General features: G+C 38.2%; 1 protein-coding gene across 2 annotated transcripts in view; it reads left to right on the top strand.

The window, feature by feature from the left end:
• Positions 1 to 2,342, top strand: part of TMEM64 (transmembrane protein 64) — a 48,896-nt gene extending 46,554 nt beyond the window's left edge. For both annotated transcript variants that reach the window (XM_051843878.2, XM_051843876.2), the window contains one exon: positions 2,216 to 2,342. In XM_051843878.2, the coding sequence (XP_051699838.1) occupies positions 2,216 to 2,218 (3 nt within the window). In that variant the 3' untranslated portion in view covers positions 2,219 to 2,342. The remainder of the gene's footprint in view (positions 1 to 2,215) is intronic.
• The last annotated feature ends 14,836 nt before the right edge of the window (positions 2,343 to 17,178 follow it).

Genomic DNA, 17,178 nt, shown 5'->3' with positions numbered 1-17,178 from the left:
ACCAAGGAGGTGAACTGTCTATGGGAACACCCAGGGGACAGGAGGTGACAGTTTCCAAAGCAGGGTATGATATGCAGGCAAAAACAAATCAAAGCAACAGAAAATTGTTGCTGAAATTATTAAGCAGGCCAGCAAGTGCTGGTGGTAGTATAGAGATCTGAAGCCAACAGTGCAAGCATCAAGGCAAAGGGCGTGTATGCACTTTCTTCTTCCGACTTTCCTCCAGTACAATTAGGCTGTACCGTGGAGAGAGGGTGCCAGGCCTGGGATGACCTTTCCCATAGATGAAGGAGATTTTCAAAAGAGCAAAAACATCAACTAACAATGAAGCCACATATTAGCATTAGGATATAAAAAGTTGGTGTTTTTATTTAAACTTTCCCTTGGTTTGGAAAACAAAGTGAAACATGAAAGTTTTATGTAACTTTTTTTCCCAGAAACCTTTTATTTAAGGTATATGAACTTCATGCTTTCTGTAAATACAACTTTAGGAATATAGTGATTCTTCCCTCATAGACACCCTCCCACCCACACTCCCAACCCTCTTCCTCCCCCATCTCCTGTTCCCATTCTTATTTTTTACTAATATTTGTTTTCAATTAATTTTATACACACACAATTAACTGTGTACTAAGTAAAGAGTTAAAAAATTATATGAAAACAAAATTATTCCTCAACAGTCGAGACAAGGACTGTTCAGAATTTTTATCTTACCCACATCCTTGGTTTCTAGTTCTCTGCCTGCTGCTTTATAGCATAGGTTTGATAGCTTCCTCTCACTAGTTTTAATCTAAAAGAATGACATTGATTCAGACAGACAGTTGAAGGGACACTGTGATCAACAAAGGAGACAAAAATTTTGTCAGAACAAGGGCAAAAACAGTATGGATAATGTACATTAACCTTGCGGTCTTTGTCAGAAAAGGCACTGTTATACTCCACACATACCTCTATCTCTGAGCAGCTATGCTGTTATTTATTCATTTTTCAAATGCTACTGATGTATTTGAGAGTCAGAGAGGGAGAGAGACAGAGAGAAAGCTACAAGCCAGCAATTTATTACCCAGATGCTCACAATAGCCAGGACAGGGCCAAGGCCTTGAGCAAGGAACTCAATCCAGGTTTCCCACGTGGGTGGCAGAAAACCAATAACTTAAGCCATCACCACTGCTTCCCAGAGTTTTTCTTAGCAGGGAGTTGGAGTCAGTAACCAGAAGCAGGAATTGAACCCTGGCACTTCAATGTGGGACACAGGCATTTTACCAGGCCAAATGCCTACTGTCGCTCCCCATCTTCGTGGAGGAACGACACAGGACCCTGCGTTGTTCTTTCGTCTGCTCAGCCCTCCCCGGGTTTGCTGCTGGTTCTTCCCGGGTTGGCTACCGTCCCTTCCACCTACGTGGAAGGGCGGTTCCCCCTGGCCACTTTCCCCACTTCCGCGGGGGAGCGGCACACCGCCGGCCGGCTCTCTCGGGGGCTGCACAGGTGCTCCCTCAGATGTTCCCCTTAGATGTTCCTGGTGCATGTTGTCTCTCTCCTCCTTTATAGTCCTCTTCTGCCAATCCCAACTCTGCTACCCACACGCCGAGTACGCTGCTCTCCTCCAATCAGGAGCAGGTCCTACAGTTTATTGGTTGAACTGGAGGCAGCTGTGTAGAAGCTGCTTCTCCCTTCTCAGCGCCATATTGTGGGAGAGCAGATGCATAGAATAAGTCTTAATTCCAGTAACTTAGTCTAGTCCGGGTTGCTCCCCACACCTACTTCATATGCAGCTATCTGTTGAGTGCTTATAATAGCTCAGGAACTGTGCTAAGCACCTGACTTAGATCATTTCATTTCATTTCATCCACCCAACAAAACTAGGAGGTAAGTTGCTCTTACTCATTTTATAGATAAAGAATCAAAGATTTTGGATTCAGTAACTTGCCTGGCATCACACAGTAAGTGGCAGAGTGGGGTCAATACCTGGCAGAGCTGAGAAGCCAAGGTCTGGCCAATAGGCCGGAGTATTCAGTGCTATGTTCAAACGCAGTTACTTAATCACAAAAGAAAATACTTACTTCCTGCTTTAAATTAGGAAGCATCTGGAGGGCTTTGCATGATAATCCTTGTTACTGCACATGTCCCCCCTCTTGTCCTCTGTATTTTTATTTTATAGAGGCCTAAGGGTTAGCATCTTAATACTAAATAATCTGTTTTTCTCTGTTCCTTGCAGTAAGAAACGTAAGGCTTCGAGAGAGCCATACCACTGTACACGTTTGAAATTCCTTGTCAAAGACGGGCAACACACGGGCAACACAATACGTCGAATCTATTCAAGAGTAAATGGTGGCTTAAGTGATTCTTGTGGTTGGAATTTTCTTGTGCCAATCAAAACAGTGAGAACATTTGGTTAATTCCCTGTGAAAGTACGCTAATAAATTCAGAATTAGGAATGCTTTAGGCATAATATTTTATTTCTTCAGGTAAGAAATAAGAAGCCCCATGTGTAAAATTTATGTCTATATGAAAACAAATTAACAACTCCCTATTGGAACATTTTGTGTGGATTATGTGGTCTCTGGAGTGGGTTCACAAGATAAATTCCTTGCAAAAGTTCTATTTTTCTACCAGAATTTCTTTTGCCCCAGCACATTCTTTTTTAATTTTAATTTTTGTACATTGTTTAAAATGAACTTAATGCTTTATAATGTATGTGCATGATAGAATACATAAGTTATATCTGAAATTGTGTACTACTTATGCAATACATGTATAAGGTACAAAATCAATGACCATTTACTGACTAAATGAGGGATCAATCACAATCTGACATGTGCTGGTTTATCTTTTGAAACTATAAAATATTGGAGATTTCATGAATTGAAGATGGAAATTTCTAACATTTCTAAAATATAACAAGCATTTTGGACTCCAAAACACCAGAATTCAAAGAGCCAGAAATTTTTTAAAGGATATGTTATCTCAGAAAGAGCTAAATCAAAGCATCTGTATCAGGTGATTCAGTTAAGACTACTTGTAGGAAACGTCAGGTTCATCTCCATTAAAGAATAATGATGACTAAAAGTTACAGCAATATCCTTGGGGGCCTTGCAAATCCTTAATTATCTTCCAGTCTAAACTACCCTAATTGCCTCTCTTATATAAGTGAAGGCCAGTCATTGGTAAATGACTTTAATATGTTTGCAAATTCTTTACTTACACTTTCCATAGCTGCAATTGTCTGTGATGTGACCTAAGTGACCTTCCAGTGTCCTGACAGTTCAATCCTACCTCATTAGTTTTTGCTACAATTCCCAGTCTGTGCTCTTTTCATTTCATATTTAATATGTCTCTTGTCTTTGGGCATTTACAGAATCCATTCTCTCTGTCTCAGAGAAATACCCTTTCCTGCTCTTTGGCTAATTCCTGCTCATTTTTTTCAGTTTCAGCTAAACTAATTTTCCTTCCCCCACGATCCTATTCATTGCCTGGCCTGTGTGCTGTGGGGCACCTTGTACTCTCCTCTGCTTTAACATTCATCACACCACATGTTTAAATGTCTGTTTTGCAGGCTAGATTTGTAATACTCACCTTGCGTTTTTGACAGATTGGACTATGTGGTCTCAATTCCCTGGACTTCCGTGTAGGCGGGGAAACAACGATGCATGACTGTAGCCCTCCTCCTTGGGGAATGCAAAAGTCTTTCTAACCATTAAAGGGCACTACATACTCCCTTTGTCAGTGAGTTTGAACTTTGTGGACGTATTAGTATATGCTTGTATATCTTGACTTCAATCAACAGTGTCCTCAGTCGGTCTTCCTTCTTTTCCCTGTCTCTCCTCTCCTTTTCTGTTTTCTAGACTGACAGATTAGCCCTGCTCGTCATTTTGGACTCCCTCCTTATACCTGTGGTCTACCGGAAATTAATCTTGGGCCTCTAGGCAGTGTCGGCAAAATGTAAGCACTGATCCGAAAAGTGGCTGTCTGGGTAGTGCTGCTGAGCAGAACAAGAGAATGCGCTCGCGCTCGGAGCATGGGAAGGGCCAAGCTGATTTTAGAGGGAATGAGATTTAGTGGATATTTGACCCTTGACCACAACCAGTCTTCATACAAGTTGTCCCTAATTTGGGAACAGGAACAGGTCTTTTTTTTTTTAGTTCCTAATCTTTTTTTCCTAAAGAAGAAAATGCTTTTTCTCTATCTTTACATGCACTAGGGCAGACATGCTAGAAGTTTTGCTGTCAGCAAAAATATGTTTTCTTATGAGGGCAAAAGCATTGCTGAATTACTGAAATTCTGTTTCATTTATGCCCTAGTTCTAATATGATTTTCACTTTTAATCGCAATAGATCATGTATTATAACCATTCCTCAGTCATTTTTTTCTGGATCATGAATTTAGATTTATATTTTATCCAGTTAATTAACTTAAAAATTATTTTTTTATTTGTTTTTATTCTGTTGAATATTTTTTGTGGATCTGAATTGCAGATTTACTCTCCCTCTCTATCCCCAATGCTAACTTAAACAAATAGACAGATGGTCTTAAAATAGGCGCCATCTTCTAGATTTATTTTTGCAATAATTTTCCATTGCCTCTTGTGCTATTGTTGGCTTTCATGTCTTCTCAAGATTGTGCCTTACAAAGCATGACACATTAAGTTTGTCAGTTTCTTAGTGTCCAAAGCTTTCCTCTGAGCCTTTCATAAGTAGGAAAAACTCTTCTAAGTAGCTGAAAATTACAGTGTGAAATTGTTATTTAAATATTTCATTTACATTTTAATGGTTTTTACATGATGAAGTGAGCATCCTAAGGCTCCTATTATTAAAATTATCAAAGCAATTGTTAACAACTTACTCTAATTAAAAGCACAAATGATTAAGTGGGAAACCTTTTATATGTAGAATCATGTTCTGCTAATAATTGTAGACTAAGAACAGGTTAAGTTGGATTTATATATTAGTGAGTTTGTCTTTTCACAAATACAGTGACCTAGTTATCTGGTTTATTTGAAGAGGGAGATCTCAACAACTGACTTTTGGAAAACAGGAGAACTAATTCCTTTTATAACAACAATTTTGTCTTCAATATCTTTCTTCTTATAAAATGTAAAAAATCTAGACAATACAGGTAAACCAAAAGAATATCATCACCTATAATCTAATGATCCAGACAACCACTGTTAATACTCAAATAGACATCATTTTTGTCATTTTTCTTTCACTCTGAAACTGTGTGTGCAAAATTAAATAAAATAGGGGCAAATAGTGTAGCTATAATACCTATTGAAAAATAAGAGAAAAATGCATATAATATATATTCAAACCTTTGTGGTCATTTTTTATGTCCCAAAATCCACATATTTATATCCACAAATCTATAGCCAATGATTTTGACAAAGCAATGTCCACTGGCCATTTGTATTCCTCAGTAACTTGCTTGTTGATCACTTTTACTGACTTGTCTACTTGATTTGTTTGTCTTGGCTATTGATTTGCAGAGGAAGCTCATTGTATTTTTTTGCCAAACTGCTTGCTTTTAGCTGTGGTTCATGTAATTTAGCCCTGAGCTGTCTTCTGCTGCATGGAAGTTTTAATTTTCTTATGCAACCAAATGAACAAATCATCAAATATTTCCTGTGTGGCTTCTGAGTTCTAGGTCATATTGAAAGGCCATTTTCTCTGCAATATCATAAAAGTATTTACTTATATTTTCTGTTATAGCTATATGTTTATATGTACATAAAAACTTAATACATAAAATATATTTAACATGTAAGAAAATTTAGGTATGTAATACAAAATAAACTAAGAAAAGTTACTTGTTACTTATCTAGTGCTCTAGTTGCCCAACATTGTTTTCAGATGCCACCTTTAGACTAGAACACTTTATTTTATGGAATAAAGTTTTGCCTCATTCTAGAGTCACAAATAAAGCCAATTAAGATCTACCAACTGAAAGAAAATGCCACCTTTGTTATATATGATTTTCCATATGCATCTAAGTTTATTTTTGGTCTCTCTGTTCTTTATAATATCTATTCCAATACCAGTGCTAGATCTTTAGATGTCTGTAACATTATTTTATACTTTTTAATCCAATAGTCCAGTTCCTGTTTTATTACTCTTCTGTAAAGTTTCTTTTTTTAGATGTGTTTAATGCATTTTTTAAAAGATTTATTTATCTATTTGAAACACAGAGTTACAGAGAAACAGAGGCAGAGAGAGGGGGAGAGAGAGAGAGAGAGAGAGAGGTCTTTATCCACTGGTTCACTCCCCAGATGGCCACAAGGCCGGAGCTTGGTCGATCTGAAGCCAGGGACCAGGAGCTTCTTCCAGGTCTCCCACATGGGTGCAAGAGTCCAAGGAGTTGGGCCATCTTCTACTGCTTTCCCAGGCCATAAAAGAGAGTTGGATCAGAAGTGGAACAGCCACGACTTGAATAAGTGCCCGTATGAAATGCCAGCACTGCAGGTGGTGGCTTTACTGGCTATGCCACAGTGCCAGCTTCAAGTTTCTTGAGTAAACTGGAGTATTTACCGAATGGCTAAACCTATGAATCAATTTGATATCTTCATATAGTGATTTTTCTAATTCAGGAATATTCAATGTATCACCATTAATGTGTGAGTTTTATAATATCATTTAAAGTATTTTAGTGTTTACTTCTAGATATTTCATAATATATTTCATAAATGAGATCTTTTTTACCTTAATTGGATAGGGTTGTTACATGGGAAAGCTGTAATTGTTTGTCGTATCTTTGAGTTTTAAAAAAAAATTTTTAAATTACATCTTTATTTGAAAGGCAGAGTGACATAGAGAGAAGGAGAGATGCAGAGAGGTCTTCCATCCAGTGGCTCACTCCCCTAGTTCTTGCAACAGCCAGGTTAGGCCATGTAAAGTTCCTGGATGAAGTTCCTAGCTCCTAACACAATTGTTTTTAAGCAGAAGTTTTCAGCTCCCTGTCCTATAGGACATCAAGGAGAAAATTTCCTGTGCTTTAACTGTCACAGAACAGTGCTGAAGTTTGGGCAGCCTTGTGTGTCTCTCTGAAAGTTTGCTCAGAGTAGGGTATGATTTTGCCTGACCTATTAATCCTCCATAAAAAGGAAACGAGGTGGATTCCCAATACCCTTGTCTGGTTTGGGAAACTCTCAGGACTAGGCAGTGTTGATAACACATTTTAAAGCAAATTAACTACTAATTGAAAATAAATTAGGATGTTGGCATTGCATTCTCCAAGGGATAGCACTCAATTTAAAACTCTGAAGAAAACTGAAATATGGACTCTGTTAGGAATGACTGTAATCAGAGACATTGGTTTAAAATGTTTGCACGATGATTCAGCATTTTATTGAGGTGAAATTTTTAAACGTTAATTGATCACCAACTTGAATCAATTAAATATATGTTTTATACTCAGCAATGGAATTACATTGACAGGTGAAAAGCATCAATGCTCGTTTTATGTGAGAATTCTAACAAATATTTATTTTAGCAGTAGTTTTATAGAGGTTATAGTTTACATTGTTCTTTCAAATATTTGAGGTCATTCAATCCTCATAAAAATCCTGTGAGTTGAAAACAGAGGCTCTAGTGTTGTCTTTATTTTGCCAATGAGGAAACTTAGGTTTAATTAGGTAAGTGAGCTGCCCAAATTTATGGAACTATTTTTAAAATTTTTAATAGATTCAATATAGTTCATAGATACAATTCTAAGAACATAGTGATATTTCCTTCCCTCTCCTTCCTTCCCTCTCTCTCTCTTTTTAGTTTTTGGGATAACATTTTAAAATTTACATTACAGTAAAAAGACAATGCTTCAGTAAGTAACGAGGAGCTAAGTGCTTCTCCCAGGTCTCCCAGGAGGGTGCAGGGGCCCAAGCACTTGGGTCATCTTCCACTGCTTTCCCAGGACACAGCAGAGGGCTGGATCATAAGTGGAGTAGCCAGGACCTGAATTGGTGCCCATATGGGATGCCAGCACTACAGGTGGCAGCTTTACCTGCTATGCCATCATGCTGGCCCCGAATTTGTATAACTCATAAATGGTAAAGTCAGGGCATGTAGATGCAGATTTCCTGATGCATATACCAATGTACATTGCAATACACACTGCTGCCTCCCCTAAGATTCAGCTTATTTTAAAATGAGATGTAAAACATCCTCTTTTGCTTTTGATCAACTTGATGGCATAATTGTACACCCATATCTAATGTTAACATTGTATTGGCACAGCAAGCTGCTTCATCAGGCAAGTCTTATGAGGGCCTTTCTGCCATGATCGGTGAAAGGTTTCATTCCATTCCCTCAGTGTATTTGATATACTTTTACTATACAGTGATTTTATGCTGATTAATTGTGTCCTATATTATAATAAGTTGAAATGTGTTTCTAAAGGAATATTTTCAAAGTTTTTATAACCTAAATTCAATGAGCTCTCTGCACTGTCATTAGTATGTTCACTTGACGTTGAGAAGGATTTGATCTTTTTGGTGAGTTTTAGAATCTCGCATATTTTCAAAATACTTTTGGACTTTTCACATAGCATTTTTTTTAATTATCGGGCTGTAACACTCCTTGAATTTAATTTTTCCTTTTTCAAACACCTTTTTTGCTGCTAGACAGAGTATAAGATGAAAGAGGATGACATATTAATGGATTAAGCTCATCTGAAATGATCTGTACTTTTTTTTTTTCCTAAGAAGGTCTAATGGATATCCTACTGTTGGCTGGGGAACATACTTTGAATTAAATTGTACTAAATGAACTGATCTATTTTTTTTTTCTCACAAATTCTTAAAGTTCAATTCTGAATAGTGTAGTCTTAACCTGTAGGCATTTATATCTTTAGTATATTTAGTATATTATACACTGAACCTCTCAGAAGTTTTTTCAGATCTTGTTCTGATTCTTGTAAAACTTTCATTTCCTCTCTTTTTGCCCTTTCCTATTCCACCATGCTCTTGTCATATCACTTTTCCCTTCTACTCTTCACTGATCCATGTGACTAGCCAATTTATCCAAAGCTTCTTTATACGATAAAGTGTTGGCTCACAGATATGAAAAAAAATATATGTATATAGTTTGGCCACTACTTCAAGTTGAGGGGCTTTAGGTTATAAAAGAAGACAGACCTTGTTAAGGATTAACTTTAAGATTCTGCTTTGTGCTTGCTCCTGTCAAGCTTCAGTAATTTGGACTTTGGAAAGAACATATGACTTAGAGATTAGTAATCAAATTAAAATTTAAAAAATACCCTTTCTGTGAAACTCTTAGCATATTCCACTCAAATAAGGAAAAATCAGTGTTCCATACTGCATTCATCACTTTTCAGGCTACATGTCAGGGTGAGACATTGTAGACTGTCAACCCGAATTAAGGCTGAGTGAGGAGTCTCTGTGTAGACAAGAGACTGCAGTTAAGACAGGAAATGAATATCACATTAGAATGTTTTCAGTTTTCTTTTTCATTTTTATTTATCCTTTGTTTTATTTGAAAAGCAGAAAGACAAAGACAGAGACAAGACAGAGATCTTCAATCTGTTGGTTCATTTCCCAAATGCCCACAAGTGGGCCTGGGCCTGGCTAGGCTGGGCCAGATATTCAAACGAGGTCTCTCACATAGGTGGCAGGGACCCAAGTACTTGAGTCATCACCTGCTATCTCCTGGGGTAAACGTTATCAGGAAGCTAAAATTATGAGGCGAGGTGGAACTTGGACACAAGGCACTCCAATATGGGATGCAGGTGTCCCACACACTATCTAACCCCTGGGCCAAATGCCAGCCCCCAGAATGCTTTCTTTTAAATACAAGGCATAGAATTTCCTAATCAAGCCTATCTTTGTTTCATGATGACCTAGACTTCCCCATAGAGATACATTGTCAGGGTATTACATCACTAGCACCTCAGGGAAAATGATTTCTTCATATAATAAGCTATTTAGAATAATTTAATGATTTACATGTCTTTCTCTATAACATTTTTAGCATCTGGGTAATTTTCTCATTAAATTCTGTGAGTTGTTTACTGTTTATTTGGTTGAAGAGTAATATATTACCATAATAAGTTAGAACAGCATATTCCCTTGCTAGCAATATGGAATTCTCTAAAGATTTGGTTTCTTAGCATGAGTTTCTCCCCGGCTGTTAACAGTAACAAGAATACTTCAGGTCCTTGAATGTAACTAATGTTAAAAATGTCCCCAAAAGGGTTTAATAAAACAATAATTTTGGTGCAGACATCTACCTCCTATATTTTTCCAACAATAAAAAATGGCAAGTAGCCTTTTTATCAAATTAATGTCTAATTTCAGGATTTTTTATTTTAGACCGAGTAAATTTGTTCAGTATAATAATTTCCTGATTTATATTGGCATATACTGCTAAATTCTAATGAGATAGCTACTTCATTTATACTGAGTTTACATCTAAGAAACCTAATGCTATACAAGGTAACAGAACTGTTAAGTGGTGTGGACAGGATTCAGTTCAGGTCTACTTAAATTTGGAGCTTGAAGACATAAAGCTATAGAAGAGCAGAGGAGTGTTTGGCTTTCTCTGAACATATTCTTCAAAATGTATATCTCCTTAATAAAAATTAGACTATGTTGATAATGATGACTGTGACACCTATGATGGCAGCAGCAGTGTGAAAGCAATAATCGTAGACGTGGCAGCAACCTGACTTTTAATAACTACACAATAGTGCTCCCCTGGACAAAGGGTGCTTTATCATGATGATTTTTTTTCTGTTTATCTGACTTCTCATTACTTGGTTACATATTACCTGTTTTTTGTTTATTACTTGATAACTGCTTTGAAAGTGTCTCATAAATCAGACATTACCTTAAAAACAAACTTCTCACAATTAGGGAGAAAGTAAGAGACTTTTTTCACATTCTAGATCCCTGGAGGGACGGGATCTATTCCTTCCCCTAAAACAGCAGCTTTGTTTGCTATTTGAAGATATTGGCAGTAGATCATGAACTGGAACTCTTTTTCCTTATAGTAGTCGTGATGAATGCAGGAAGATGGAGCCCTGCTGTTCCACCTGCAATCACATAGTGACATCATTGGTCTTAGAACATCTGGTAAGATCCAGGAGGTTAGGAAAACTCACAAGCAATCCTGGGGTATGGAGTTATAGTTTTAATGGAATGATTGTGGACATATATCCAATCATTATGGGTGGAAAAATGATTGAGTGTCCTTCATCCTTTGAATCTCATTCATAAGACTTGCAACAGCAAAGACTTTCTGGACACAAGTAGGTGATAGAAAGTTTGGGCAGGAATTAAATATGATCTAGAACTTGTCAGATGCTGGCTTAAGACTATGGATGATGCTACAGTTTATTCGTCTAAATGCTCCATGTATTACTCAGCTTTTAGTTATAACTAAAATAATGGAAAACATTAACTAGAGAGTGAGACCATTTCAATTAGTTTGCAGATTTAGAAGTTCACAGTTCAAGATTGGATGGTTCCCTTGGTCCGGGGATCTGGTAAGGCTGGAGAACAGCAGAAGAATGATCACTTGGTGAGCGAGGGAACAGGGAGGCACGGGGAGCACATTCCTTACCCTCTATGAGGTCTCCTTACACAGACACCATGATTCAATCATAGGGCCCTACCCTAGCAACCTAAAGATTCCACCCTTGGACATCATAATTATATCAAGACTGTACCATAACCTATCGAACATTAGCATTAATCCATTAATAATTAATATAAAACTTTAGGGTTTAAGCATCTACATGATTTTGGGGAGCCAGATTCTATTTAAATCATAACATCACAAGCCTGTGTCAGTAGTGGGACAACTCTCTGAAACTAAAGTATTTATTCTATATCACCTTGGTCAGTATTCATATCTTGAATTCCTAACCTCCAAGAACTCAGAATGTGACCTGATTTGGAAATAAGGTCATTGCATCGTAATTAGGTAAGTAAAGATGAAGTTATACTGAAGTAATATGTCCTTACTCCACTCCATCTGGTGTCCTCATAAACAGGGAGCATTTGGACACAGAGACATACACATGGGGAGATCACCATGTGAACATGAAGGCAGAGTTCAAGTGAATCTGTAAGCCGAGGAACCCAATTGCCAGAAAACCACTGTAGCAAGGAAGCCTCAGGAGAAGACACTCCTTTGCAAGCTTCAGAAGGAAATAATCTGCCATCATCTTGTTTTTAGACTTCTAACAGTAAATATCTATTGTTTAAGCAACGTTCTTTGTCATATTTGTTGTGACAGTCCTTGAAAACTAATATATAGCTCTTAACAGAAATATATTCATATTGACTTATAATTAAATATATTTAATATGCGTTTTATAATTAAGTATTTATTTTGGAGTGTTAATATTAAATTTTTTTTCCTTAAGCCTTTATATTTAGAAAGATCTTATTTATTATTATTATGTCATTAACTTGTTAATATACCGATATGCAATAATATGGATCATTGTAATAAATTTCTACTTGAGTGTATTTAGAATAGTCTTATATGCTAATATATGCTTGCCTTTTTAAACGTATCTGTCTTAATATGCTTACACTTTTACTCTAGTATCTAGAGAGCATAGAACAACTGTGTCACATAAATATATAATACATTTAAGTTATTTATTGAAGAGGTGTCCAACAGCCCCTTCGGGTTTTACATCTGTTGGAGCCCCTGTCCCTCCCATGCCACTCTGGCTGGCTGTCTCTGACTCTAATAAATCTTGCTTTTAAATAAAAAAAAAATTACTCTGTCTACTTTTTAAGATGTTCTCCCTTATTGTATCCTTACTTACTCCCTTTTGATTTAATTCCTAAGCAATTTTAAAGTCTTTCAGAAATAAAAGGAAATGCAATTTTGAATTTCTAAACAAATATATGATAGCATGTGTTTCCTGAAAGTTAATCATTATTTGTAATGTTCTCAGAAAAATTAAAATCAATTGGTAGACATCGTTAACATAAATGGTCTTGCATTCTGAACAGCTACTGATTTAAAAGAAGAGATGAGAGAGGGAACTATGTCTTTTGGGTTCAGGAAAACTTTCATGCAAACATCACTAAAAAGCACGACTCAAAGATCTTCTCTATTTGGTATTTGGTCAGTTCACCAGTAATGTCACTTACTATAATTCGTTCATGTTGTTTACATAAGGCCCATCTATTTGTGTAAGCAGAGAAATGAGTAGAGATGGCACGTGATAAACGGCTCTAGGAAGAATGAGAAATAAGCAGTCAAGATGGGGCAAACAGGTGCATAAGCAAGTGTGTAAGCAGGGAAGCTCAGTGCTGATGTGGCAGCGGGTCCTTCACCAAAACCCATTAGGCCAGAAACCAAGGAGTCCAGACATAGAGAGGACTGACCATGATCTCATGCACCAGTGTGTGAAGGAAAGATGGCAGGGATTCAAGAATTCACCAGAAGGTTAGAAACTTTCCAAGTGACCATGAACCCATACATAGAAGTGAGTCAGGGCTCATCAATTAATACACCCAGCTGTCTTGCCATGGAGTAGGGGTATGCAATCTCCTCCTGTAGCTGAATGTCAATAAGCTGAATGTCAATGTCATCAGCAACAGGTCAAACTCCCTCTCAATACCACTGTCCCTGCACTTAGGGCTTTAGGAATAGCCATATGTTCTAGATATTCAGATGATATGTGATCGCCCTATAACCTTCACAATAACCCCATGAATAGGTTGTTTTTAAGATTTATTTATTTGTTTGAAACTGGAGTTGCAGAGAGAGAGGGGGACAGAGAAATCTTCCACCTGCTGGTTCAATCCCCATATAGTTTTTTTTTTAATATTAATTTATTTATTTGGAAGTCAGAGCTACACAGAGAGAGAAGGAAATGCAGAGAGAGAGAAAAGTCTTCCATCCACTGGTTCACTCCCCCAGATGGCCACAATGGCTGGAGCTGTGCCAATCTGAAGCCAAGATCCAGGAGCTTCTTCCAGGTTTTCCACGCAGGTGCAGGGGCCCAAGGACTTGGAACATCTTCCACTGCTCTCCCAGGCCATAGCAGAGAGCTGGATCAGAAGTGGAGCAGCCAGGTCTCGAACCGGCACCCATATGGGATGCCAGCACTGCGGCGGCGTCTTTACCCGCTATGCCATGATGCAGGCCCCCAATCCCCATAAAGTTGTAATGATCGAGGCTGGGCCAGGCCAAAGCTAGGATCCGGGAGCTTCTTCCTGGTCTCTCAATGGTTGCAGGGTCCCTCACCCTTGGGCCATCTTCTGCTGCTTTCCCAGGTGCATTAGCAGGGAACTGGATCAGAAGAAGAGCAGCCGGGACTTGAATCGTCACCCACATAGGATGCTGGCAATGCAGGTTGTGGCTTAACCTTCTGCACCACAGTGACAGCCCCAAGATTTATTTATTATTTCAAAGGAGGGGAAAAAGAAAGAGAGAGAGAGATCTTCTCTAATCTTTTATATGCTGGTTCACTTTCCAAATGCTGAAAACAGCCATGGTTGGGCCAATCTAAAGCCAGTACCTGGGGAACTCTATCCAGGTCATCCCAAGTACTTGGACCATCATTGCTGCTTTCCGTGGTCTGCATTAGCAGGAAGCTGGAGGTGGGAAATTAATTCTGACACTGCAATTTAAGATGCAGGCATCTTAATTATTAGGTCAATAGACTATTCCAAATTCTGGTATTTATTGAGTGCTTACCACAGCCCAGGCACTGTGCGAACTACTACCATATAGAATGCAGGAGTCACAAATGGTGGTTTAACCTGCTGCACCACAATGCCTGCCCTTAGTTTTTGTTTAATCTTACTTTATGGTGAGGAAACTGAAGCCCAGAAAAGTTAAGTGACCTCCCTTTCAGCTCGTAAATGGCAGGGATGGAATTAAAGCTTAGGTTGGTTAGAATTTAAAGCATTCCTTCTCAGCCCTTTGCATGGACAATCATTGCTCTTCTTTTCAAATCATTTATTGCTTTATTTATTTGAAAGGCAGAGAGAAAGAGAGAGAGAGAGAGAGACCCTCATGGACTGATGGACTGGGCAAGCTTGAAGCTAAGAGCTATGGAATCAATTTGGGCCTCCCATGTGTGTGGTAATGACCCAAGTACTTGAGCCACTACCTGCAGCCTCCAAGGATATGCATTAGCAGGAAGATGCAATCAGAAGCAGAAACAGAACATGAACCCAGGGGCTCTAATGTAAACTGTGGGTTTCACAAGCAATATCATAACTGCTGCATCAAACATCTGCCCCCATTGCTATTCTCAGGGCTAACTCAATCATCACTGCCCAGTTCAGAAATCTCTAGGTTTAGTATCGTGTAACATATTTTTAATGCAGTCTTCTTTGTAATGTTCTCCTTCACTTTCTATTTGTGTCATTTCATTATCGCGACTTTCTCTTTCACTGCACAGTGATTTTGATTGCAGCTTGGCTCTGGGTTCAAACGCTTTCGGGGGAGGGCAGGTATGAGTATGCGTCCTGATTTCCACTAGGTGTCTCAGGATGGTCAGCTTTACCCTAGTTGTGACCCAGTTGGCTTGCCTTTTGCAAGCTTGTGAGTCTGGAGTCATAGCTGTTTAGCTCTGACCTTGATTTACACAGGAGCTTCCAAAACTCTAGGCTTACACAATTGACAATGACAAGATTGGAGTTAACATCAATGGGCACATGGATTCAGCCACAACACTGTCCCAGCTTTCTCTTGGCTTACATTATATTATTTAAGTCAAATAGCTATAGTGACATTCATTATGGTAGATAGCCTGGATAATAGCCAATTACATCATCCATGCCCTAATCCCTGGAACCTGTGAATATATATATATATATATATATATATATATATATATATATATATGTTACCTTGTAGATATGATTAAAGATTTAGGATGGGAGAGAGATCCTGGCTTAGCTGGCTAGGTCCTACATGTAATCACCCACTGTCCAGATGAGTGGAGGCAGACAAAAGTTTGACTGTTTGCACAAGAGAATAAGATGATGTCAGGGAAGCAGAGAATTGAAGAGGCTATGCTACTAGCTTTGAATATGAAGGAAGGGTCTTGAGCCAAGGAATGCAACTCTGGAAACTAGAAATGGAAAGATTCTTCCTCAGAAGGTCCCAAGGGAGGATAATCCTGTTACCATCTTGACCTTAGCCCAGTGAAATTAATTTCATTCTTCTAACATCCAAAGTTGTTGAAAAATAAATGAGTGTTCTTTGAAGAACTGAGTTGTGTTACTTTATTGGAGCAACCACAAGAGACCAATGCATACCACAAATATGTATGGATTTCAAAATTTTTTGCACTAAAATAAATGTATCTTTAATTTCATTCCTTCATGAATTTTTTGATGTGCATTCATATTTTGAACTTTAACTAGAATGGGTTCAAAATACCTGAAACGTTACCTTTTTTTTTTAATCTAGAGCATTTCAGAAAATAATAACTGCTTTGGAGCATTCCATGAAGTTGTATTTATAATAAGGGACCAAATGATTGCTGGAAACTCAGTGATTGATGTTAAAAAATGCAAACTCCTCTTTAAAACAAAAGATTCATTTATTTATTCTGAAAGAGTTACAGAGAGAGAGAGAGAGGCAAATCTTCCATCCACTTGTTCACATCTCCGATGGTCACAACAGCCAGGGCTGAGCCAGGTCAAAGCCAGGAGCCAGGATTTTCACTCAGGTCTCCTACATGAGTGCAGGGGTCCAAGCACTTGGGCCATCTTCTGCTGCTTTTCCCTGGTCATTCGTAGTGTCCTGGATTGGAGATTGAACGGCCAAGACATGAACAGGTGCTCATGTGGAATATCCACATCACAGGCAGAAGCTTAACTCATGACACCGCAATGCAACCCTGCAAACTCTTTTTTAAGAAAATGGGTGAGTTTACAGATTTTGCCTTTTAATATTTCCCCTCAGTTTTCATAATATAGCTAGATGGCTTATATTTGCAAGCAATAATAGGAAGTGTTTTTTTTTTAAAGATTTATTTATTTATTTGAAAGAGTTACAGAGAGTGAGGAGGAAGGAGGGAGGGACAGAGAGAAAGAGAGAGATCAATTTTCCATCTGCTGGTTCACTCCCCAGATGGCATGACAGCCAGGGCTGGGCCAGGCTGAAGCCAGGAGCCAGGAGTTTCTTTCAGGTTTCCCAAGTACTTGGACCATCTTCTGCTGCTTTTCTCAGGACATTAGCA

Source organism: Oryctolagus cuniculus, chromosome 6 (genome assembly GCF_964237555.1).
Source record: "Oryctolagus cuniculus chromosome 6, mOryCun1.1, whole genome shotgun sequence".
Lineage (NCBI taxonomy): Eukaryota > Metazoa > Chordata > Mammalia > Lagomorpha > Leporidae > Oryctolagus > Oryctolagus cuniculus.
This window is presented reverse-complemented; position numbering and strand designations above follow the sequence as displayed.